The sequence below is a fragment of the Haliaeetus leucocephalus genome, unplaced genomic scaffold, assembly GCF_000737465.1.
Source record: "Haliaeetus leucocephalus isolate CR32 unplaced genomic scaffold, Haliaeetus_leucocephalus-4.0 Scaffold213, whole genome shotgun sequence".
Lineage (NCBI taxonomy): Eukaryota > Metazoa > Chordata > Aves > Accipitriformes > Accipitridae > Haliaeetus > Haliaeetus leucocephalus.
In genome coordinates this window covers 424,812-451,423 of record NW_010972649.1, presented here as the reverse complement: position 1 = coordinate 451,423, position 26,612 = coordinate 424,812, and the positions used below count along the sequence as shown (strand labels likewise).

Here is a 26,612-nt window from a genome sequence, read left to right as displayed (position 1 = left end):
AGCTGTTGTGCAAAGGGTCAGAAAGATGTGGCAGAAAATTCCTATCTGTTGGGACTGGCTGAAGGAGCCAGAGCCAGCTGTGAGCTGCTCCTGCTAGTCAGGACTCTGCAGTGGTGCCCTATTTACATCCTTTTCCCAGGAGACCATCTTGTTATCTAGCACACACACTCCATTCAAGCCTTGCTGTTGACATAGATGCTTTGACTAACCCTTATGCCTGATGATTATTGACTGTAACAGTGGCTGCTGATTATTTTCCAGAATGCTTTACCCTCCACGAAAGGGTACAAAGACAGCAAGTGGACACATCTATTCTTCGCCCACCGTGCTGCATATTGTCTTATGGCAAACTGACTTTTTCTAAGGACATTTCATACAGAGGTGAGGTTAACTTAAAAAAAATAATGGAAAAGCAAGAAAGGAGATAATATAAAGAAAAATAAAACTTGAGAAGACACACTGCTTTGGTCACGCAGCTGGAGACACTGAGAACAGGGTTAGCCCAAGCCCTGCCCATGGATGCAACCAGGACTCGCACTGATTCCAGCGGGATTATTCACGTGCGCACGTGTGCATGACAGACAGAACAGATTTGGACCTTATTGCTTTGACTTTTCCAGGATGCTCAATTTATTTGTGCATTTCAGGAAACAGACCAGTACAGTCAGATGTTCTGTACCTGGGTTCCCCTTCCCCCACCCCGAAACAGAAATAATTGTAGGCTAAAAGCATCACCCATGCCAGAAGATGAGAGAGCCAAATCCTTTCCAAGGCAAAGGACTCACTGAAATCACTGGGGTTTCACCTGAGTGAGGACTCACCGAAGAACTTCACCACAGTCTGTGACGATTTAACTGAAGAGACAATGACTCAATTTTGTATTTTCAGACCGAAATAATAGCCTGGATGGGGGAACGCTCTTGCCTCAGCTTCCTTGAAAGCGGGGAGTGACAGGATTGGTATTGCTGAGATCATTCCAGAATTTGGGTTACCGTGCAGAAAACTGACTCATGTTTTGCAGTCCAAAATGGGGCATATTTTGTCTTCATTGTCTCGCTACCACCTCTTGTAGGATTTGACTGCAGCATGGAAGCATCCTGATATAACTTTACAGTGCATCGTGGTGTTGTTACTGTAGTAACTTATTACTAGGACACCTTGTGTTATCTTTATTGCTGCAGTACCTGATACAAATGTACCACCATTTGTCCGCACACACCATTATTACTGCCTTATTCCCCAAACTAATTTACTGCAGCGTCCTGTTGTGTCTTATTGCTGCATTATCAAAATGCTACTTTACTGCAGCGGCCTGTGTTACCTTATTGCTTAATTTATCCTGGTATTATTATGTCAGCTTACTGCCACTTTTTATGGCTGCCCTGCTACCATTTTATTACAGTACTCTATGGGATCTTAGCGCTGAGTTATACTGAGAGTACATTAATCCATTTGCTTTAGCCTAACGCTGTCTGCACAGTCTTGTCGAACCTTCCTAGTGCTTGTCCTGGTGCTGTTGTGCCACAATAGCCACAAATGCTCTGGATACTCTATTATCCAAGTAACAGTGTACAGCCATATTTCACAGCCATCGCCCTGTAAGTATGGGAAGCTTTGTAGCTCGCTTGCACAGCATGGACATCATAAAAGCTTTCCAGACTGCCTTTCCTTGAAACAATGCCTTTTAGAACATAAATAGAGCTGGAAAGCTGATTTCCTAACTCATCTTCAGGACGATGAGGTAGTTGGAAGACATGGGATGCTTATAAAGCAGCAGATTCCTGCTTGCAACACTCAATGGGATACCGGTGAGTGTACAAGAGTAGCATCACTTGGAATAAGCAATGTCATTAAAAAGCAGTAATTGAAGGATGCGGTTCATGTGGAAGTAATTACATGTTAGTATCATCATATGTGAAGTAAAAGACACGTGAGGAGCAGGTCATACGTGTTCCCAGGGGGAGGTCTTGTCTACTCTCATGTTTGTTTTAGAGAAATTTAGTCAGGAAATGAGGAGCAGAGCTTTCTTCTCTCCAGAGAATATGCAGCTCTGTCCGCTCAGCTAGCCATTACTGAGCAGATTAGCTTGCACGAGTGTGCATTTAAATGGCAAGCTGTTCAGCATCCAGGCCCCCTGATGTACGCCCATATGCATGCTCTCTGTGTCTGTAAAAATTCCCTCCATGCACTCAACTGTTCAAACACAGCATATTCCCCACAGGCAAAACACTGTGGCAGCCAACACGACCGTCCTGCAGGAACGGAGCAGCGGGGCAGCAGCACATCTCCAAGTTAAAGTCCGGCATTCCTGCTCCCTGCACAGACCGTAACCCAAATTCCACCTGTCCCGTGCACCCGCCAGCATCCTTCAGTCCTGCCCACGTGTGCCCCCATGCTGCAAGACACTGAGGAGTATCTCCATGGAGCTACCCCATCCTTCCCCTGGAGAAGACCTGTCCAGCGTCAGGAACTCACTGCAAAGCAGAGACCCCCTGGTAACACCTAGCCACCTCTGCTCCTTGCTATACACCAGAATTTCACTCTTTAGGCAATTCAGCAATGCTCTGCAGAGCAGTTCGGGGGTTCACAGGACAGACCTCCCGTGGGAAATGCCTCAGCCTACAGGCTGGGCAGCACCGGCAGTGGAGTAGCTTGGGGTGTGAGCAGCTGTTGGTTTACAGAGCTACAGCGACGCTTGGCAATGACACAGATGAAAACACCGTCAACAAGGCTCTGAGAAGAGCCAGCCTTTGCATTTTCCTAGGGATGACGTAAGGGGACACGTATGAATGTGCATGAATGGACAACCGGGCCTGTTACACGAAGACCCGCTACTACCCGAGGGGACCCTTTGGCTGGGTGGGCAACAGAGGACAAATGGGTCCTGCAAGGACAGCTAAGTGACAATTTGGAGGGGACCAAATGTCCCCTTCAGTGGCAGGACACCACATGAATATCCAGGCACATCCATGATGGTTCTGCAGTCCTGGAACTCTCTTGTGTGTCATGTATGTGTAGGACGCATTTGGTCTAAAGACCTCAGACAGCAGGCTGTTTATGGGAATAGGCGTGTGTACAGAACAAATATCATACTCAGTATTCTACTGTACATTCATGCAGCTGTAGAGGGTCTTATGGACCTTAGGTAAAATCGATCATAGGAGTTTTCTGGAGAAAAAAAAAAAAAAAAAGAGGTATCAAAATAAGAAATGTCATGGGTAAAGAGGGAAGGTCCTTTTTTCTGACAGAAACTATTCTGGCCTGATTTTGTGCATTCATAGGCCTTAGATATTAGAATAATACTTGCCTCAGAAGTGAGTATTATCAATAGCCAGCTGTCTACTTAGCTAGATGGTTTTGCCTAGGTAGGAATGCAGACTTGTAGCCATATAGCAATTTCTACCACCTGCACAAAAAGCCAATTTGCCTTGGCATGAGTGAAGAAGACCAAGAAATGTCCATTTTTACATATGCTTCAGATCTGAACTGCTTGCAAAATACAGGAGGTTTTGTGGCATTAAGTCAACTGATTCTTGAAATTTTCCTGTATAGGCAACGTACTGTATGTGAATGCAGTCCATTTTCCTATCTGCAGCTAGTATACGTGGGTTTTTTAATTAAAGTCACTTCAGTTCTGTCCTCATCCTAAATTCCATACTCCCAACAGCCTGAAACAAGCTACTGAGTCATCTCCTGCAGTTGTATTCATGGGCTGTAGGTCAGATGAGTTTTAGTGGAAGCTCATTTCCTCCTGTGCTATAATTTCACTCTTACAATGGTGCTTCTCAGTGGAGTCAGTTATCTGAGCATTATATCACAGCTGGGTGCACTGCTGTTTAGGAAGGTTTACCTGGCACCCAGCGCCCTGCCCATTCACGCACTGCTGCTGCCAGTCCCATCACCATCAATTCCCTCCTCACTGTAGACTGAATTTTGACACGTGCCCACATCAGAGTTGCCTTTCCCTGTATACACATGAGCAGATTTTGGCCCTCTGTGATTGGAGTCAGAGTCCAATTCTATCTATCTACTTGGAGTAAAGCTTGAACATCCATCATTGAGTAAGTATGCAAAACCTTAAATAAATAGAAAATCAAATACAATATAAAACAACTCACTTTTAAGTACCGCGCATGTATGTGTGTGTTTGTGTGTGCGTTACACATCTAAAACATGACTTTTTGAGCATCAGGCAGAGTCTGATAACATTTGCACTACACGCACATGCAGAGCGATTCCGCCGACATCAGAGGATTTGCACCAGGATCAGAGTCTGACTCAATGGGGCAGATCCTCAGGTGATGAAAACCACTCATGCTCTCCTGACTTCAGCTGAGGATCTGGCCATCATCTCTGGACATGCTACATGCTATTGGAAGGACGGTGAGTGATGAACTTCAATAGTGCCTTTTTTTCCCATTGCTTTAAAGGAGGAGAGACATAGGAAAGAAAAACAAAGTTAAAGTCAATGAGTCTGCAGGAGAAATGCATTTGAGATTTTGTGAGAAGGAGAAGCAGCTTCCAGCAGATATTTCATTGAATTCAGACGGCCACGAGAAAGGGAGCAAGTGAGATTGCAGTGCCATCTATTACAGCTATGTTTGTGCCAGGGAGAGAAGAGATGAAGGAAAAATACTGACGTCTCTCAGCTCTTCTTTCTCTAAGTTGCAGTCGGGTCCGTTTCTTTAAATAACAGGACAGCAAGCCCTTGCCTCGTTGGCTTTCTGCATACGGTGAAGCGTGCTCCTCCAAACCCCGGTTGGAAACAAAGAACCCGCGCAGGGCTCTGCGTCCTTACAAAGCTGCGCAGGTAGGAAAGTGTTGATGTAAACTGTGAAGAGAGGTGCTCCCCCCGGTGCGTGGCTCTCCGCTTGTGCTCATTCAGGCTCTCTCCCCCGCAGGGACCCACTCTCCCCGAAATGCCCCATCCCCGGCAGCGGTCCCAGGTGTCTCTCCCACGGGGTGGTCGGCTGAAGCCGTCAGGAGGACTGCATCAGGCCCGTGAGGCGCTTGCTCGCCAGAGACTTTCCCTGGAGGGAGGGACAGACAGACAGACAGAAGAGACCCGGAGGCGTGAGTGATGCTGTGGGATGGTTTGGCTGCAAGTGAGGGGCAGGGGCCTTCCCCCGGCGCAGGGTGCACGGCTGCCCACCCTGGCCCTGCCGACAGGGAGGCAGGCGGTGGGGGGGTGAGCGTGCCCCCAGCATTTTGGGTTCCTGCTGTTTTGCCCCATGCGGGTGGTTTGGCGAGAAGGGGTTGGGGCTAGTGATGTCCAGGTGGCTATTGCTCAAGGCTGTGCCCCGGGACACTGTCTCGTGAAGATGTTTCCTTTCTCCAGTTACATGGAGAAACTGGTTAACTGGTGAAAGCAAAGCCCTGTCCTACGCTCGCTGCTACTTGTCCTGCCAGGAGCCGTCCTGCCGGTGCCAGGCCACGGCTCCCGTGCGGAATGCTACCCCAGGTCGGGAAGGGCTGCAAAACCAAGGCTGCAGTGACAGCTGGGATGTCCCTCTGGCAGCCTGTGAACCAGCATCACCTGCACAGTGTCCATCAGAAACAGATCTAGGGAAAAAAGTGATTTCAGAAATAGCTTAGCCTGTCCCTGCCCTGCCGCCCACCCCAGGCGCGTGGCCGTGGCAGCCTTGCTGGCGCGCTGCTGGCATCCACATGAGCTTTCCTGCCGACTGGCAGGACCAAGGACCAGGGAGAAGGTCACCTGCATGACTGAATCCTTTCACTGGCTTAGGCCATGCAGCCCCTGCTTTCAGGAGCAGCCGGTCTTCTCCATTTGCGGACAGTAGGAAGGGTATATCCCGATAGGGGATACTGATGGCTTTCTAATTACTGATGTAACAAGTGAAAAATTGTTTCATGTATTGCACCAGTTGCTGTGTTTCTTTGGTGAGCTTTCCTCTTGAAAAATTATGTTTTTCTTGGGAAAAAAAAAAAGTTTTGGTTGAAATATACATCCAGGGAATACCAGAGAGCTGTGGAATACCTAGCAGCTCTTAAACAACCTCCTCTATGTTACTATATTTAGCCAAGACTTCCTTTGCAATAGAAAGTCCTACTAATTGCTGTTTGAAAGAAAGCCACAAAAAGAGCAAGAGAAACAGATTATACAATGAAAACAAGTATGTGCAAAATGTAGGAAAATTTGAAATGTAAATTTTAGCAGTTCATTTGAAATAAGCCTTCTTTAACAAGTTAACACCCTAAGAAAAAAGAAACACTCCCCCTCCCTTTGATTTCTAATCTCTTCCCATTTAGGGCTCTTCCAGGAGGAGGTAACAGGTCCCTATAGAAGCCTCATTTCGTTACTCAGATGGGTACCTTTTACCAAATAATTTGCTCAGCTGCACAAACACACATAGCCTAATCTGGCCACTTTCTGTATATCAGCAGTCGGCTGCTGGGAACACTGTTGTCATTCAGACTGTCCTGCCCAGGACGAGAGAGTCACGGTCACAGTTCCGTGGCTTCTCTGCCTCTACAACGGAGCTTACACCCCGGGCATGGCTTGGGAAGGACCAGCTCCCTCCCAGAGCTCAGCACACACGCCAGCACCGCTGCCATTTAAGGCATGTGTGCTTTCTTTCACTATAAATAAAATTCTTTATTATTATTATTATTATTTTTAAGTGCACTTCTGGGAAGCTCGGCCCAGTGCTACCCCAGGAGGTGGCCAAGTCTTCTGCGGGGCAACACGGCAGCACTCGCAGGGCTGCAACCGCGGCTGTCAGTGTGCTGCCAGTAAGGAATACCGGAGAAAGAGTGCTAAGGAATTACCAGTTCCTGAATCCCATTTATAGGAAGAAGGTAGTAAAGATGTGGATGTTAATTTCTGGAAGAATAGCACAGCTGGTTTTAGAAAAAAAAAACTCAGTTTCTGCCTATATTTGGATACTTCCTTAGGAAAAAAAAAAACCCTCATAAGCCTTGGGTTTGTATAATGACTATTCAGTCAGACTCTTAACTAATCTGCGACATGCATTTCATCTTATCTTCTCGCAGGCAGGCGCCTTGGGGGTACGCCAGCTCCCTGCGTCAGGGTCCAGTGAGGGTGAGGAGCAAACGCTGTTCCACATCCAGCCCCAATTTCAACGTGCACGTGTTCAAAGCAGGAAGGGGGAAATTCCAGTGCCGGGCCGGACCGAGGGGAAGGGGCACCTGGCAGAAAGGCCGCCCTGGAGAAGGTGGCAGGTCGGCAACAGAGACGATGGCTGTGGTTTGCGCAGAGCAAAACTTCGCTCACGGCTTTCCCGGTGGCAACTGCTCGCTGTCGTGGCCAAAACGTGGGCTCCATCTGCAGCTCCCCCACCTCAGGGGAAAGGTGTTAGCCCGGGAACCCAGACCCAGCGGCTGGCTCTGCCGCAAACTTGCCGCCCGCAGGCTGGGACGAGTCCCCAGCGTGGAGCCCAGCTGTCCGGGAGGATAAACTGCGTCAGGGAAGCGTGAGGTGCCGAACAGCCTCGCGCACGGGGACGGGCAAACAGATGGGTGCGAGAAGCTCTGTTTTAAGACGGCGAGAAGCAGGCAGTAATGTTGTCTGCTCGGCTGTTGTGTCCACCTCTGTGACAAGACAGATGGTGAAGGGATCCCTGGAATCGCACAGAGGGAGTAATGCTGTGAAATTTTTGGCTACAGGCAAGAGCGCTGGGGTGTAAGTAAGTGTAACGTTCAGCTTTGGTACCGAAGTGGCCCCCAACTACAGGCGTACTGATGTAGGGGCTTTTGTTTCAACCCAATGCAGAGACAAGCATCAGCCTCACGGCATGGGTCTGAGCGATAGGAACATCTGTGGGCTGGAGGTGGGTGGGATGCAGGCATTCGGTTTGGGATTCTCTCATCTTAGACATCCTCATTAAAATAAAGACGATCAGGAAAAAACTGCATTTCATTAGGAAAACTGGTATCTGTTTCCTGGTACTAAAATGAACAACAAGGGAGCAAAACGTTGTGTCACAGGTGGAAATGCTGGATGGAATCCACTTGCTGAGGTAAATCAACATGACTCAGTGGCTTTCACAGAACCGCTGCCGATTTACACCAGTTGAGGGGCTAGCCCACGGCATTTTTGTTTCAGGTTTAGCCCTCCGGGGCTTCTTGGGCACAAAATCCAGCAGGAGACACAAAAGGTTTGTGCTAGCCGGCTGATAAAAGCCAAAGCGTAGCACACCCCACAGCTCCTTCGGGATGGCGCAGCGGCTCCCTCCCCAGACGGCCGGCGCTCTCCCCAGGACCCCCGGCCTGTCCCTCCAAACCCACCCGCCCCTGCTCGCTGGGAGGGTGCCCATGGCCATGCCATGCGATGCCTTAGCCTCACCGCTTTCCTGCGCCCGGAAAAAAGGCGTCGGGGTGACCAGGCGAGGGTGGCCCATGTCCACCTCGAGAGAGCAGAGGCGAGATGCACCCGTGTTTTTGGCGATCCTGCGAGCCTTCCCTGAGGCTCGCGTGGTGTGAGCGCCTGAGTCAGTCAGGTGAAGGGCTGCTCTGAGAAGCTGGAGGTGGCTAAATCAGTTCGTAGTTGGGTGCAATACATGCCAAGAAAGTTCAGGCTCAAGAGGTCATGTTGGGTCTCATCTGACACTCAGCCGGGATTCCCTCAGGGAGATCTCTGACGGAGTGAGGAAGTTTTGGATTATTACGATGTGAAAGTTTGGCACAAAGAACACTTAGTTTCTTTAAGAACGTCAACCAAAATAAACGATTTTTTCCTTCCACACGTCTTTGTTTAGTGTGAAACCAGTGGCCACCCGCACATTTCTACCTCTCTTTTCCCCACTGAAAGAAAATGTCAACAACTCCTGCCTTATTTCCAGGATAAATTTCATTTAAGCTGTGCTGGCAGGGGATTTGGAAAGCATACGATTTCAAGCTTAGCACACTACAGTGCTGCTTTTACCCTGTCGTACACATATGTTGAATAACTTAAGGCAAGATTAGAGTGAATGTAAGGAGTAAACTTTTTACACAGAGTCTAAAGCTTATAAAGAAATCCCCAGTCCTCCCATTGCAAAATATTTGTCACTACTAATTAGGGTTACAACAATTAAAAACCCAGACTGTTGTCACTCAAACAGCATAGCACAAGCAGTAGGGCATATGTTGTAGGGCATATGTTGCGTGTCTTGTTGGATGCAGGAAGGCTTTCTTTTCACTCATTCCCTGCAAGCAGCTGAGCTGTAACACAGCTTTCAGGCAAGGATGACGTGCAGCTTCACCACACCTTGGCACAGGTAATGTCCGGTTCTCTCTGGGCAGCCAAATGCATGATTTTGTTTTTACCCCTGAACACTGGCATGCTAGGAGCCTCAGTTTTTAGAGGCAGTGTAAAATCTGAATTTGGAGTAACCTAAGAAAAATGTCAGGGAATTCTGGGGAACTGCCCCCCAGAATCTGACTTCCAAGTATATGGCCCACCCTACTGCTTGGCTACACGTCAGGCAGAGGACCAGACCTTCAGGGCTCTCACTGAGGCCCAGTGAAGTGAAGATTAACCTGTAGGTCACAGAAGATGCTTAGCATCTTTGATGGCTGAGCCTTTGCTGAGCAGCTACTAAACTAAAGTGTAAAATGCAATTAGCAATTATTTTAATGAAGCAGAATTCAGCAATTTAACGTGGGCAAGAAGCCAAGTGAGAAGAAAAAAAAATATGTATGGGCTTTGACACAAAAAGGAGACAGCACTCCTTTCAAACCTCCTGTATGAGCCACCTGATTTTCCATCTTGTTCTTTGCTTTGATCTACCCAAACTAGCACTTTGCATAGTTGGGAGAGAACGCAAAGGCTGTGAACTAACTTTTAAAAATAATTTAAAATAGAAAGTTCAGTTTTGTCCAGTACCTGTGGTTTCACACAATGTTAACGTGCTCTGCCCAGCACAGAGTGCGGTTCGTCTATCTAGCATGCAGACATTCACCACCACCAGCATGCACGAGCCAGCACTCCCATGCACGCCATCAACAACTTACCTGAACACCCAGGCAGGATTTATCCCATAGGGAGCTTTGTGGCTGCAGCGACGGGGAAGACGAAGCACGTGGGCAGCTTCTGGTATGGCAGCACAGGCTCCCCTTTTTGCCATGTCAATACAGACCAACGGGCTTTCATGCTGACTGTTCACCTCCACGCTCTCCACCCACCAGATTAGGACTTTGTCTGCTATAGCTGACTCCACTTCTTGCTTTCTATCCCTCTTTTGTGCTCAGGGCTGTCCTTCTCCCAGCCTGTTGCTCAATCTGCTCTAGCCAGAAGCATCACCTTCCTGGAGGAGAAGCCATCTCCTGGGAAGTGGTGTTGCCCTGTCCCTCTGTAAGACCCCCAGCAGAGGACTAGGATGCATCTGAGTTTTTTCACATGGTGACAGGCACTGCTCAGATTTCCTACATTTTAGCTAATGTACTACAAGAACTTTGGCAGTGGGCAGACAATGACCTGCCACCAAACTTTACTTCTGAAGAAAGAGATTGCCAGGGCCCTAGCATTGGTTTTCAATGTTATATTACACTGTAGATCTTGGGGAAATTTTATTTTTGTGTAATTTTAAAAATATTCTTTTTATTAGAATTTTTCATGAAAAGATACATTGCAAACATAAGATAAAGTAACATAAATTAACGACGTTAAATATGAAACAGAGTTAAAAACATAAACAATAAGGGAAAATAACTTAGTTCAACACAAAATAAACACAGACACGTAAACTATGAACACATATAACGTAATTAGCACACAAAATGTGGTGGACAATGCCACCAATTACACGCTGACACAGACTGAAAACAGGAGCTGCAAAGTGGCTGTAGAGGGTAAGCAGGGGAGCAGCTGCTCCCAGCAGGCAGGGTGCTCACCCATTCTCACCAGCACAGTCTCACGAGTTACCCCAAACTCCTGCAGAGTGGGCCCCACTCCTCTTGTAAGGCTCAGCTGACAAGTTACCTGAGCTTCTCACCATTACTGCTGACCACAGTGAAGCTGAGCAACCATGGGTTTGGTGCCTACATTTGGTACTGTTTTCTTTCTCTTCCAGCTTATATCACTATGGGAACAGTTCAGAGCTGCAGTCCAATTAAAATCAGTATCATCCACACCCATTTTGTTTTGTGAGGATTTCCCGTGCTTCCTAAGCGAGGCATTGCATTTTGCTTTGAGAAATACCAGCGCACCACTGCATACGGCACAAACCAGGAGCTGACACAAGCCCCGAACTCACTCACTCCTAGAGCAGCTTCAGAACGGTCGGAGCTTTCCTCTACCATTCCACCAGAACCGTGAGGAAGATCCTCTCCTGCTGTGGAGCGGTCTGGGCTCCTTGTATCTGAGAATGTGTCTGAGCCAATTTTGGCACGAGCTGAAGCAGCCTACGGACAGCTTAAACTTACCACGCTGAAGGAGGACTCTGCAGCACAGCCCTGCCAGGTGGGCAGCCTCGGGCTGCGGATCCAGGGCCCTTCCCTCCCTCCGACAAAAAAAATGAGAAGACGGAGGCACCGATGGATCGCTGCAGCCAGTATACAATGGCGTAGTGGAGTGTTTTTTCAAACCATACTGCATGTTGCTGGTCTAGCTCTCAGGCAGGGTGCGATTCTGTTCTTTCCTTTGTGTGCAGTGAATTCGGTTTGTTTAACTGCCTTCAGTGGGACTGGGAACCAGATATGTAAACACCTTGCACAGTCAGAGGAAAACACAAACACCACTGAAATATCAAACCCCTCTGGAGTATCAGAATAAGCTTGGCTGAAATCACAGCAGGTACTAAGCCTGCCCTCCCCCCAAAACACCCTGCTAGGTTCCTGGTTTGGTATCTGCAGCTAGACCTGTCTGTAGTGGGAAGGTACCAACTTTTATCTTCCAGAGTTTGTATGTGGCTGGAATAAAAGACAGTAAATGAATAGCAAGTATATCCTGAGCTCCACTGAGTGCCTTTCATCCAGAAGGATCCCAAAGCACTTAACAAACCGTACACACAGGGATCACTCACCCACCGCTGGAAGGTAGCGACCTCGGGGGCGAAAGGCAGCTGCCATTCTGCGCCAGCAGCACTACACAGCAGTGTTTGTAGGAAGGGAAGTGAAGAGTAACTTATCCACTAGAAACGATGAATACTTATCTTTTAAAGGAGCCCCTGTACACAGAACAGACTACGCAGCACACATGCAACACATGCAACCCACCGCTTACCAAACTGACGAGCGTGCAGTGTAAGCCTACACAGTGCAGACATTTTCCAGGTAAGGTACTACGCCGATACCCAGAATAGATGCAACGTATTCAAGCATGCGGCAACCAGACAATACATGCACTGTACAGGCCATGCACCCAGTCCTCCGCAGTGTTCGGTACCGGCACTGACTAGTTATTGCACATAAGAGAACAATCAGATGACAGGTTGCAAATGTTGACTGGATCCCCTCATGCTTCGGGTACATTCTGATGCTTTTCATCACCTACATAATGCAAGTACCTTTTTCCCGGTAAAAGCCAGTATTTGGTAATCACTGAAGTAGTGGAGCAAGCATGTTTTTTTTTAAGTAAAGTATCTTCCAAAGATAAAAATAACCCTTTTTCCAGATGTCTTTTCTTGGTGCCAAATCTAAGAGACTTTGGCATCCATTCCTATATCCTTCCCTTCTAGCTGTCTATACCTACACCCACTTCACCAGCATCCCAGTGCATCACCTTTTTATACTTTCCAGTTTCTCCACCACTACTCTCTACCCATAATGGCTTAAACATTTGTCTTTATTATATTGCAGCCATGAATACTTTCCACACCCTCAAATGCTGTTATCTATTTATGCAGGCTGGTAGAGCTGGGAAAGTGAAAAAGTGGGAAAGCTGGTAAGTATATAACAGTTCTATTAGATTATCAAGGAACCAGTTAAAAAGAGAGCCCTGATGATATCAGGCAGCAATTCTTCCTCCAGCCTTATGCCTTCTTCACTGTGTTCATGGTTAGTACTTGTAATACATCACAGTGACACACAGCTGTGCAAAATACCACATAGTTCACCTGAGAAAGATAAGATCCCATCAACACGTTTCATGCGTGTGACACCATACTCATGAATTAAGAATAGGACCAGGCCAGTTAGAGTGTGACTTGGGCTCTGATCCAACAGCGGAGAAACCGAGAGGACATAAAAACTAGCATCAGGCAGTAGCAGTGGCCAAGGGATGAAGCTGAGGATCAGAAAGATGGGAAAGTGGCAGCAGGGAAGAATGAGGGTAACAACAGGGAGCTGGAAGAGAAGACTGCTGACAGCATCTAGGAAAGGGCAGGCAGGCAGGCAGGGTAGACACTAAGGCTTTCATAGCTGTATAATGAAAATTAATAGATACACGTGGAACTGAAATTAAACGTGGGACTTTGGGTCTCACTGGGTACTGAATTGGGATGCACTCACAGTCCTGAGCCAAGGTTAGTTCCTAGTATGAAACAGCCAAAAGTTACCAGAACACTAAAGCAGAGGAAATGCTACCATGAAAATGCCCGTTTGCTCCACTGCAAGGAGGACGAGGATGTTTTAGGCTCCAGAGAGAAAGCGTCCTGGTCACTGAGCAGGACAACTATATCAAATGCAAGATCTCCAGTCCTATTCTTGTTCCTGGAAAAGTCATCCTTGCATGAGAAACCAAGGTGGGACATTGGCTCCACAGTCATTAAGGATGTAATGTGGGACTTTGCCTGCAACGCTTCTGGATGAGAACACAAAACCACCCCGCTGCTGCTAACGCAAGGGCTACAGCAGCTCCTGCTTACCAGCTTCTGCCTTCTGCTTACTGCAGCTCTGTCTCCTGTGGTTAATGAAGCTGGGCCAGTCTGACAATTCAGTTATTCACCTATGCCTGGGAACGGAGACAATCTTCAGTCTTCATTGACTTGCTGTCCCGTACAAAATGTTCCATCCATAACGCCCAGGAGTCTTTAAAGAAAGCTCATTAGAAAACTCATTCTTATATTCTTAATCTACAGTCTACTTCCCACGCAGCTTGAACACAGACTACCTCTTCCTTCACCTTATTCTCCTTCTGCACCGAGTTGAATTTACCACTTGGAAAAGCTCCCTGCTTCTTCATACCTGACTCCGTGATACATTTCACACCACATCTCCTCCCTGTATCTGATGTCTTCTACTACGCCGACTTTAACATAAATCTCCCAAGTCTTTTAGTCTCACTACATACTCACATTTCCTCTAGGACTTAAGAGGAGGGCTCCTTTTCCCGTTAAGTATTACACTATTTACAGACTGTAACAATGAAAGATAAAGTACAGCCTGTAGCTTATCAGGTGCAAGCGCAGGCTGTAGGCAGCCACGGGAGGCCTGTGCACATCACACCTCCGCATACTCTGTGCTGGACCACTACGGCTTGAGGAAGGAGGCAGGGAAAACACAGGGAAAGGGATCTCCCCCAGACTCCAATATCCAGCCGAAGTCTGGCACTTGCATCCTCGCCCCCCCAGGCCTGTGCAGCACTCTCTGCCCGAGGCTGTTGGTTTTGCCTGGAGCTGCCAGGTCCTGCCATGGCTTGGGCTGAGTTTCACGAGGGGCTCCGGCCAGCAAACGCCTCTCGCTTCTCCCAGGTTGTGCAACTCTTCCCGCTGTCCTCAGGCAGTGGAAGAGATGCACAAGTGCTTCTTTACCTTCTTCAGGTAAAGAGCTTTTTCAGTCCAGGAACGTAACAACTAACAGTGTGCCACATCAGTTGATTCAGACAGAAGTTGTAAAAATTCTGAATAAACGATGGTCTGGCCACTCTCTTGTCCTTTAAAACACAAAGATTGAGAACTCTGATCCTCTCAAAAGCTATACATGTGTGCGTGCCTTTTGTTCTTAAAAGAAGTGTCAGCTGGGAATAAAATCTTCTCAGCATTGGGTCACCACCTCGATATTGAGTCGGAAACTTTAACACCAGTTTTCTTACAGGGGAAATTACTTCCTTGGAATATAGCAATTTGGGGAAAGTTTGAATTCAGGTCTGAGTATCATGGCCCAGGTTTATCTAAGTTACCTGCTGAGGCTGGTATCCATAGGTTTATTCCCTGTTATTGGTGGAGTAACCGTTGCTTTTAGAGACAGTACTTAAGATGCTGCAAGATGCAACAAGGGAACTTCCTCCTGTTTCCCCCTTTATTAAATGTAAATGGCCACCAGCACAAGTTAGGCAGAGACTTGGTGGCTGCCTTTGTGAGACAAAAGCAGCAGTGGTTTCCTTAAATGTACTCATTAAAATATATTTTCATTCTACTCTTGGCCCTGAAGGATCACCTCAGCTTATGAGAACTAAGCTTCTGTCTATCTGATTATTAAATCATTTCTAAAGCAGATGGGAAACTACAGTGGTTTAAACAGCTAGGCTGAGACTGCATGGCTAAAAATAGTATAGCAGGCTCCTTTTAATTAGTAAGATGATCAAATATGACAGAAGAGAGAGATGTAGATATATGGATTTGTGTGTATGTGTGTCTTAAAAATTAAGTTATTACCTCAATACCAGGTATTATTTATAACATATATGATACATGATGTCTGATTTTTATGATGCCATTTATCTTCACTTGGGAGAGAAGACAGGCTAACTCTGCTTTCATAATGTCAATCCTTGCTGTATTCAAAAGGAAAATTGTAATAAGATAAACCTGCCTCCATGTGCAGCGCCATCATTTTTTAAATGAGGTGGATTAGTAAGTGCTCGGATGCAATAGACTGTCAGATCTGCAACTCCCTGAGACCGACCCCTCCCCAGGGCCCCCACGGAGAGCACGGAAGAGCCAGTCTGGCTTCCTACCTGTGATTTCACGGCACAGGAGCCCAGCATAGGGCCGAAGGGGTCAAGGACCGTGATGTCTATCCTACCACTGTGCTGCCCACCTATTTTTGAGGACCCTTCAAAACCTCAACAGGGGAGAAAAGAAATCTGCTGCCCCTCTGCTCCAGCAGTGCTGGGCGATGCGTGTCATGTAGTGATCTGCTCCGTGACGCGGACGTGGCCCTTTGGTGTTCACCAGATGAGTGATGACCACGATGTTCGCTCCTGGGACCGCACGGCTGCTGCCCAGGCTGTGGTGGGGGGCTGCCACGAGACGCACGCTGATGCCGCAGCTGCAGACTTCAGGCAGGTAAGCTGAGGAGGTTGAGGATGTCCGGCACATTGGGCGTTGGGTCAGACAGATGTCCCCTTGCTCCAAGGGGAACCCAGACAGGCAGGCACTGCAAGCCATGCCCTTCGCTCCAGGAGGACCTGACCAGCAGCGGACACAAGCCCCTTCTTGGCCATTGCACAAAGGAATCAGCTGATACTTTGAAAGGACCTGGAAGTAAAAGGTGAACCATCACCGCAGTGAAAATTCTCCTAGCAAATCTTGCTGTCAGTGTCCTGCTTAATGTGGACCAGATAGCACCTGGCTTCCAGAAAGATTTGGTGCAAAAACTTGGTGGATTCATTAGGCAGGAGCTGCCTTTTCCTGGTCAAAAGTATCAAGCCAAGGAAGATGAGACAGTGGGTCTTGTAGGAATTGAAGAGCGGTATGAAAAAAATATCTGTAAAACCCTGTTCTTTCTTATTCCCCATTGATGCCCTTAAAGCTGGCAAGCCTCTGGCTGGCTAGCTGGGCTCCACAGTGTCTTTCTAAAGGATGTCAAATGGTCTGGGGTTAATCTCTGCCTCCTGGGTTGTGACTCTGAGATGTACAGGAGCCCTGTGGGTAAGATGACTTCCACTTGCTCCAAGTCTGTGCTCCCAAAGTCAAGCTGTACAGCTTTCCACCCAGTGCAGGAGAGCAATTTGGAAGCATTGAAAGATTTTTCCGGGGAGGGGTTTAACCCAAGTAAGAGACAAAAAGCCTGCAAGATGGTTTGCAGTTTGTTGACAAAGCTTTACTGTTTTTTTCCGAAGCGTTGTATTTTTTTCCAGTCTTTCTCAAACAAGAGATGGTGAGATCCAAGCAACTAGAACAGGCAAACCTAGAGTCTCATTTTTTTCACTCAAGGGAAGACTCACTGTCTAAGGAATCCGGCATGTCTGGCATGCTGGCTACAAATAGGCCTTCTCTAGTATGGAAAGCACCCCTGTGAGTACAGGAGCATCATGAGCCAGGAAGGAGTCACGAACCTCCATGGTCCTGCTCTGGCCCTATGCCACCTACACTCTTAGGGGAACCAAGTTCCCCGAATTTGAGTACAGTGATGCAGAAGGAAACCGTAACATCATTAGATATATGTTTTTCCTGTGTTGCTTATCACAGCTGAAAAGCTACAGCAAATTTAGGCAATAGTAACTGCTTTATTTGAAGAAACAATGAGCTAAAAATTATTCAGGGGAGGTTCTCAATAGGCCTGCAGTGCCAGAGTAGTATAGGAAACAATAACTGATTGATGCTGGGAGAGAATTTGCTCCGTATTTTAAAACACATTTTAAGTATTCTTATGACCTTACTAACAATCACGGTGATGCAGAAAGAACAAACACAGCCAGGCCACTTTATTCCCCACTGTAAGTGTCTTTGAGCTATTCCCTGACTAGTAATTTTCCTGAGGTTTTTGCTAAATGACATACGTCTTCAGTCAAACTGTGCTCTTGAAACCTGTATTCAAATGTTGAAATTCAAATGCAATTCACCTTCAAATTCACGTTTTTATCCAAAGCCAAAGTTCTGGAGTTCTGCCCCAAGTTTTGCATCACGTTTATACTTCCCGTAACTTCGGCAGGGTTTCCCGGCGAGCGCGAAGGCTGCGGGGCAGGTCCGGCTGCGCAGCACCCACCAGGCTGGCTCAGACCCCTGGCAGGAGCACGGCCCGGAGCACGTGCTGCCGCGGTAAGGCCAAGCCTTCAAGGACCTCAATTCAATCGCTTCCCAAAGCGCTGGATCACATGCCGTGGCCAAATCTGAAAATTTCCCCGGGGCGGTACTGCGCCCTCCCAGCGCCAAACAGAGCAGCAGAGTCCGGGGAGCTACTGCTTCATCTCAGCGATGGCTCCTTAAAGCAAATAAACTAGCCCTGGTTGTTTTAGATGTTCCTCTTAGAGCTGTCACTGGAAACGTGACCTCCTATTACTCTGTTTGCACAATAGGCTTAGGGCTCCCCCCGAAGAGAGCCGAGCACTGGGGCTCGGTTCCAGCCAAACCTTAAGCATATGCTTAGCTTCAGCGCGCCTGTGCAGGGTCAGTTTGAATATGTGATCCTGTAATGAGCAATCACTAAAGCATAGTGGAGCTCTGGGAACGAGGGCCGCTGTACTCCTACACAGTTGGGGAACTGCAGTGCATTTTGGAGAACTAGAGCATGCAGAATTAACTTCATCTTAATTTAGTCCCCTGAGTATGCCATAAAGTTACCGCTTTGGTAATGCTGTCCTCTGAGGACATGATGACATGCCAACATAGTGACTATTTTCTCATCTGATGGTAGTGACAAACTGTCATAATGCAAAGTATAAAGAATTCAGACCTTTCCTAGTTCTGGTAGCTACCATGCCATCAGAGGACGATATTTTATATCTGTATTAAGAAAAATGAAAGAAAATGTTTACAGTATGCTAGCCAGTAAGACAAAAATGAACTAAAGTGCCAACCAATCTACAATGATTTTCTTTACAGGTACTTACATTATAATTCTACCATCCCAAACCGAGCTTGTCAAGTTACCCTTCAAATCAAATGCACGAGAAAATTCTGTCCTTGGCTGTGTTACTATAAACCCAGCCAGTCTAGTAAAGTGAGAGTTACTCTTCCATGTATTTGGCAAATCTGGGAGCAGAATTTACCATTCGGTGTAAATATTTCTGCATAGCTTGTTTAAAAAAAAAAAATCTTGCCTATTCCTCTTTCTGGCAGACTCTTAGAAAGTAGTAAATATGCAGATGGGCATAGTGATATATTTTGTATCAACATATTTTAAATGTGTGCATATGCATTAGCTATATAAATACATTCCCCAGGAAGTCTGCCAGTGGATATACTACAAAGCTCTGCGTGTTACATTTGGGTTGCTTGTGCAGTAGCATGGCAGCATCAGAAAGAACCCCTCTAGGCTTATTTGCTCTACGACAGCTCACACTTACCTGCGCAATTTCCCCCTTTCTATCTGTATGTACAAATGTTTTATATTTAGATGCCGTGTGTACGTATATAGTGTATCTATAAATATATACATACATACACACACAAACGCAAGCATAGGTACTGTATATACACATAGTCCAATGCCTTCATTATAAAGCTGTTATAAAGCCATAACAAGGTCTATGAACTTTGTATGAAATATTGTTCTGTACAGTAGCTTCTACAGGAATCGACCACTTGATGACTCCCCGCTGTCCCGGTATCACCTTACAACAAATGATGGGCGATACATGGAGACCATAGCAGTATACCAAAACCATATGACATATCAAGTCAAAGTGTATTTGATACTGAGCAACACAAGAGTAATTCCTCACTGACCCAGTTGCTGTATGTTCAGCTCTAGCCCTGTGCTTGCTCTGTGCCACCCCATGCAGACAGCCTGTCCCACCCCGTGCTGCCCAGTATCGCTGCTCCTCCACCCCACTTGCAGCATCTGCCTCGGGTCCTGCCCTGCTCTTCCCTTTCTCTAGAAAAACTGCTGCATACGTAGATCCCTGAAAGCAAGTGGGACGAGTAGGTATTGCCCAAGCTCTGGGGTCCTGCGCTGGGGGCTGGAGAGAAGCAGCCCCAGCTGGTGCCCAACGCTGCCCTGCGCTGCAGCATCCCTTCATAGCTGGCCCAGCTTCCCCCACCTGGAAAGACTGGTTGGAGGCTGGAGACTGGTGAAGGACAAGAGAGGAGAGGACATCTGTCCGCTGCCCTTGAGATCCCACCATCCACTTATCTAACAGGTTTAACAGTGTTGTGTCTTACTGTTACTGCACTCCTTTTCCAGTATTGGTATCATGAACGAGTCAAAGGGTATTGCCCATCGCTATTTACATGAGCACTGACGGACGGGGGCAACGGAGGAAGCGGCTGCAGTGCTGTGGGTGGATATGTATGTGTATATACATACGGTATCGTTAAGCATGCACTATATAACCACAGGGATACTGTTGCAATGGCGCTATGAGAACCATGCTCTTCTACTTCATTGCGCAAGGAAAAGCCACAACAAATACCGTAGTGGGAACACAGCAAAAAAGACAACCTTGTGTTTCATTCTAGACAAAAATCAACTTGATTTGCAGTGATGATAAGCTAGAATGAGCATTATGGAATTCTGCTTCCCCTACCCCCCACCCCTCCTTCTTTAGAGCTACTATTTAGATGAGCTACAGTATTAAAAGAGAAGCTGCAAAGATTCTAGCTGCAAAAATAAAGGATGAAATAAAAAGTCAAGCATCCACATTCCCCCCAACTAAAAATGAAGTTCTGAGGAAAGGGAGGAGGGAAAAGAAAAGGAACTTACCACGCTGCGAGTGAACTTTTCTAGAGAAGTTCTACGACCTTGCTCATTCTCTGGCTTAATAGGGAAAAAAGTGGGGAGAAAAAAATACAGAAAAAAACCCTTCAGCTTAAATGCAGTTTTTCAAAACAGCAGCAAAATATAAGGAAGCAGCAAGGGGGAAAAGTTGTAAAAAAAATGTAAGAAGCAGAAATCAATGTTTGCAAGAGCAAACATAAGAAACCAAAACCCCTTAAAGAATGAGAGACATCACTACTTTTACTCTTGGAGAATGTCACCTTTTCTCCTGTGAGTTTTTTGAATGGTTCAAACAGGTCTGTGCATTGCTGTGTCTCACAGCTATTGATATTGATTTCTTGTTCATTGAATTTTCCTTCTATGGCTGTTTGAACTGGGACCTCTGATTCTGGTTAACATCTGCCAAACAGCTGATCGGAGGCTCCCATCTACTTGCTTAGAGAGATGAAAAAAACCACAGTAACTTTTACAATATTAAAAAGCAATGTGTGAGTGAATACAGCACTGGAAAAAAAAACCACCATTGAACTCATTGCCAGGGAACCCACACTCCTCTATTTATCCAGAGGGTAGAAGCACATTTCCAGTAAGTTTGGCTCCATCAAAACAGAAGACAGCGTATGTACGTCTGTGCAAGGCCACAGAAAGATACAGGCAGATTTGGGGCACTGAAATTTTTGTATCTGGAGTACAGGACTATTCATACACAAGAAGACATTCAACTTCACTGCGAGAAGACAAGCGTGTGCATCATGGCTTTATTAACGTATCCCTGGGAAGACTGCTCACTGCAGCGCTTCATTCATTTGGCACAAGGGAGATGTAATTGCCACTAACAAGGAAGAACTAAATAATTTATTGGCATGTTTGCTGGAATATCTAAGAGAAAAAATTGTTATGGAGAAGAGAAGAGAAGAAACTCGATAATATGAAGGAAAGCTCATTGCAATCAGAAAGCTGTGGGCACTGCTGATTTCCAGGAGAGAAACTTATTTTAATGTCGTGAGCCAGCGAAATGGAGGTGATAAGATGGAAGTAAAACTGCAGCAAAGGGGATAAGGAGCTACATATAAGGGAGAGCCACAGTAATGATGGTGTATGACACTGCGCTGGAAATAAGCATTGCACTGGATGTGCTCATCAGAGGCACCCGCCTGCCATATCATCTGCCACAGGTTCAGCTGCACTAACAACCCCCAGGACAAAGCACCAGTGCAAAAACCAGATAAAGAAGATGTAAGGAAGCCGAAAGCATATCAGATAAATTGGATGAGAACTTGTGTAGGTGAGTCTAGGCAAAGCCTTTTGATTCTTCTGCATGTTCATCACAGCTGCCACAGCTCTCTGATGTTTACAAGGTTCGTCTGAAGCATCCCAGGCAGAGGTGGGGCTGATTCTCCCTGTCACATCGCCAGAGATGAGACCAGAACATAAGGCCCTTTTAAGACAAGCAATATTCTTTGTCCAGAAGAAAGAGTCAAGCAACCTCCCCACTTAAAACCATTTGAGGAAGCCACACCATCAACTCTGATGTCCCAAAAGCGGTATCAAAAGTGAAAGCTAGAGGCACATCATTTTAGCCAACACTGAGGATGGAGCCAAGGCCTCGGAGCATGTACCAAGCAACGAAGCAGGCTTCCTGGTGGGCAGGGAGGCAGTAATGTCCCAGTCCAATGTTCTGCAAAGAAGTATTTAGTATGCGCTAACCCAAGGGTTAGTTGCCTCTCCCTACATGTGAGAGGAGAGGAAAGGGAAAAGAAATGTCAGCCTCACTCTTTTGCTGAGCGTAACAGCAGTGCAAGTGCTCGGAGCATTGCAGATCCCCTCCTTGAAGGAGCCTCAGAGGTGTCCCCACACCCCAAGGCAGCAGAGGTGACAGAGAGAGGCTGCAGTCCTGCTACCTTGGCTGAACGTGTCACCACGAGTGGGACTGAGGACAGCAGTGCACAGCCGTGTGCGGGGCCCCCACGCTGGTCTCCTGCAGGGGCAGCAGGACCCACCGGCAGCCAAATTAAAGGCACAAGTTCACCCGGGAGAAGAAATACCTACACAAAAGACGGAGTGTTCTGCAAGGCTCCCCAGGGGAGCGAGGCACTTGGAGTCTGCAGCATCACATTGCTGTGGGCTGGAAAATCGGCGTCTGGCCTGACTGCATTTTAAAGTGGAGCTCTGGCGTGCATTGGGGACAAAGGAGAACGAGCTGCTGAAAACTGGCCAGACTGCGCCCCTGCACCTGCCGTCAAAATTCAGTCTCTCTGTTTTTGCTACCAGCAAGGTGATTCCGCTTCCCACTCAGCAGGAAAGCAGGACGGTGGTCTCCAAAGATGATGAGCACCTTGTTGGGGTGCCGAGAGCTCATCTAGCACAGGGGGCTGCACAAAAGGCTGTTTCCCTACCATAGCTGAAGATGTGCGTGGGGAAGCAGGCACGGAGAGCACCGATGGTGTCCCACACAAGCGCCTAGCAAGCGCAGGCTGCAGCAACCCTGCGCATTTGGCATGGGGACGGCAGGCTGGGACCAGCTGGATGCGTGGAAAGCTCATCCCCATAGCATCCAGCTCTGAGTCAAAGCATGACATTTTCTAGTACAATAAAAAGCAGCTGAGGCAGGCTGGCTGCAAAGTGATGAGCTGGCTTGAGCAGTTTTAAGGGCAGTGGGTGTGGGTGCTGGCTGTGTGGCTCTGGCTCTGCTTGCCTGCAGACCGGGGGGCTGGCAGCCTGCTGCGAAGGTCACCGCCTGCCTGCATCCCTCCAGCGCGGCACGGAGGTGTGGAGGCTGCCTCGCACAGCAGAGGAAGGAAATTTAAAAATAACAAAGTGGAAAAAAAAAAAAAAAAGGAAAAGAGACCGAGTCAGACCTCTCTCAGTCCTGTGAACAGATCTGGGGTCCTGCGCAGGGAGTGTCTGAAAAGGCTGCGGACCCAAAAGCCGTGCCTGCTGCAGCACCACAGCAGCATTTGCACAAACACACACTGAGAGGGCAAAGGCAGAGAAACACACGTGCATGCCAGGTCAAGCAGTCCTCCTAGGTGCAAAAGGGTCATCTTTGCCAGTAAATACACCAACAGACTCTACCAGCTAATGGCAAAGGACATGTGTATTTGGATAAAATATGAAACAACCATGCCCACTGCAGATGAAAACCTCTCAGCCCAGGTAGGTGCACAAAAATGGATGTCACCACTTCGGAGCCGTTTGCTAATTATTGACTGTCTTCTCGAAATTTTCCTTTTCTTCATGATTAATCATTTACCCAGCCATGCCAATTTTAAGTTCTTTTGTGTAGATTCTGCTGGCACAGAGCAGTTTAAGTAGAAAAAAACTTACAAAAACTAGCTGACACTGATTATTAAAAGTAATTATGAGAAAATTGCACAGCATCTTTACAACATTCAAGCCAAGTCCTGCCACTGAATCATCACTGGTCATGCATCCCCTGATGGGACTAAGACGGGGACAGAATCTGCAGTAGGAAACTTCCTGGACAATCTAGAGCAGGTGGGACAGGGGGTCTGGATAAAAGCAATGCTTCAAAAGGTGTGTGCTGAAAATGGAGCCTGTCCCTTATGGCTTGAAGATCCTAGCCATTGCCTTACTGACACTTTTGGCCAGGGATCTGAAAAGGGGTAAGGATATACATCCAAAAGCTTGGTCTTCTGAACTGCAGGTCTGCAAAAATCTCTCCCGTCCTTCCATCTCTCTGCCCCAGGATTCATTTTGTTGGCTACTGAATCCTTTTTTTGCTGTGAGACTTTGGCGCTTGGGGTGGGGTTTTTTTGAACTTTAACTTGGTGAAAACCATGTGTTCCAGGTCAAGATCAGGTCCCGGGCTTCTCAAGCAGTCATTTACACACATCCGAAGTGAGAAAGCAAAGGGCGCATACAGTGCTACCAAATGGCTGGAATGGTATTTTCCACCTGTTTTGTGTCCATTTGCACAGGACCACAAGAGAACTCACCCTTCTCTGAACCAGCTGGAGAGGAAAACAATGCTCTAAACCAAGCAAATACCAACCTGCTCTTCCCCCGGTGTGACGGAGCTCACTCCTGTGGCCTCGCAGCCCGTCTGCGCTGCAGCTGCGGCCGCCTTTCCGCGACGCTCCCCTGCCTGCAGGCAGGGCCGGCCGGCCGCCAGCCACCCCGTGCCAGGCTGCCGTGAACGCCGGAGCCGCGACAGCTCGGCTGCCGCTTCGGCTGGCAGTCAGGTGCCTGCTAACGCAGAGATGCCCACCAATGTCATAGCTTCACCTCCACGGGGAGTAATGGAAGGTGCCTCAAGGTCTTTTCTGTTCCTTTCTCTCCTTTCTCCTCAAAAATAACGAGCAGAGCGCGTGCCTGGGCGCTCCGTCACCCTGAACAAAGCTCCCCTTTGGGGCACCCCCACCCCTTTCCATGGTGCACTAACTCACCTACGCTGCTCTTTCCCCAGGGAACAGACCCCTGCTCTGCAGCCAAGTCGCCCAGCCCAAACACCTCCTTGCCTCCAGCGAGGAGGTTTGTCAGGGCACTCGTGCTGCCCTCTGAGGACATCCAGTCCCCATTTTGGCTGCTGTGGAGGAGGGCTGGGGGGCGGTGCGGCGGCGATTACCTGCCGTGAAGTAGCCTGCAGTAAGGTGCGTATCAGCAGGAATGGGAGCAGGTCGACGCTTGACTCTGCGCGGCACGAGCGGGGCGTGTTGCGTGGATACGCAAATAAAACACGATGAGTCGGTCGGGGATCTCGGCACCGTCCAGCCCTTCACCACTGAGCTGGCCGCTTTCAGCAGCCCCGTGACTTCTACCTGCTGCAGGGGGAAAGCCAGGCATGGAGGTACAGAGCTCAAATCGGGCTGGGGGTACAGCCGTTCCTCCCGAGGACGGGGCTCTGCCCTCGTCCCTGCTCTTCTCCAGGCTGGCAGGGGAGGAGGACTTCTGTGCGAGGCAGGGAGCTACACCCAGCTTTCCCCCTCTGCAGCTCACTGCTTCCAATCACACCCTTGCTGGAGGCCAACCTCATGTTCCCCGCTGAGCTCCATGAATCTGCAGGATCAAGGCCAATAATACTGTGGTTATTTGTAATAATGACACTGGGAAGAACGGAGAAAAAAAAATCTAAAATGGATTAAGAAAGTATGTATGCCTGGTCTGTATGCAGCCTACGTCCACTGTCTTGCATCAGTTAGTGGTGTGAACAATATGTTCCTTTTATCCTCCCTGGTCCCCCTCATAATTCTGTCATTGTATCTCAGTCCCGACCCATAATTTCTCTTCCCTCCCTCCCCTCCATTACTGCACTCCCAGAGCAGCAAGGGGAAGCTCCCACATCTGTGGTTATTGTACGGTGTGGAAGAAAAGTAACTCTTCCAACTTACAGTACCTTACAAATCTCAAAAATGTCAAGCATGTTTTGAGGCACCAAGCAAACCTTGCCACCTCCCCACTGAGCAGGTCGCTATTATTATTCCCATTCGACAGAGAAGAGGATATGAGGCAGGCAAAGTTGAACCTTCTTTTCCCCAAGGTCACACAAGAAAGTAAGTGGAGGAACCAAGGGTAGCACATGGATTTTGTGGCTCCCAGTCCTCTGCTCTAGCCACAGTCAATCTTTCCCTTTTTCCTGCCCTCTCAGCTTGCCGCAACCCAGTGCTGGAGGGCAAATGATCACAAATGACATAAACTTATCCACAAAATATTCACATGTGAATCTCAAGCCATAGAGAAGTTCATTTTCTTTGTGCAAGCAACTCTTTTAGCCCAAGTCTATCATGCTATGCTTCTGGAAGAACTTATTGTCGGTAATAAAAGTAAGGCTATATTGTATCAGCGTAGTATACAGGCAATGTTAGGCTAATGTCTTTGGGGCAAGATATACTCATGCCCCAGAGAAACATACTTATCAAGTCTTCAACAACTGTAGTGAATTTTTACTCACATCAGTGAATCCAGGACTTTGTATGCAGGCTCTAAACCAAATCCTCCATCCACGCAGGCTCTGATATGCCACTGGGTTTCTCTTTTCCTTCCCTCTGCTTTCCAGCTATTTAGAGGAATTTTAAAGGGATGCCTCTCAAAGCTGCACCAAAGGTACTAAAGATCTTACCGTACAGAAACGTGCTGTTCTTTCTGTCAGCATCTCTGTACCTACACTGTTTCAGAAACATTCACTTGCCCAACACAATGCAATGCAATTG

The 26,612-nt window shown here is 47.6% G+C and overlaps 1 protein-coding gene across 1 annotated transcript in view; it reads right to left on the bottom strand.

Moving 5' to 3' along the window:
• Positions 1-3,435: 3,435 nt before the first annotated feature.
• RGS6 (regulator of G-protein signaling 6) overlaps positions 3,436-26,612 on the bottom strand; it is a 107,320-nt gene continuing 84,143 nt past the window's right edge. The window contains exon 15 of the mRNA XM_010566478.1: positions 3,436-5,030. Within this exon, the coding sequence (XP_010564780.1) occupies positions 4,980-5,030 (51 nt within the window). The 3' untranslated portion in view covers positions 3,436-4,979. The remainder of the gene's footprint in view (positions 5,031-26,612) is intronic.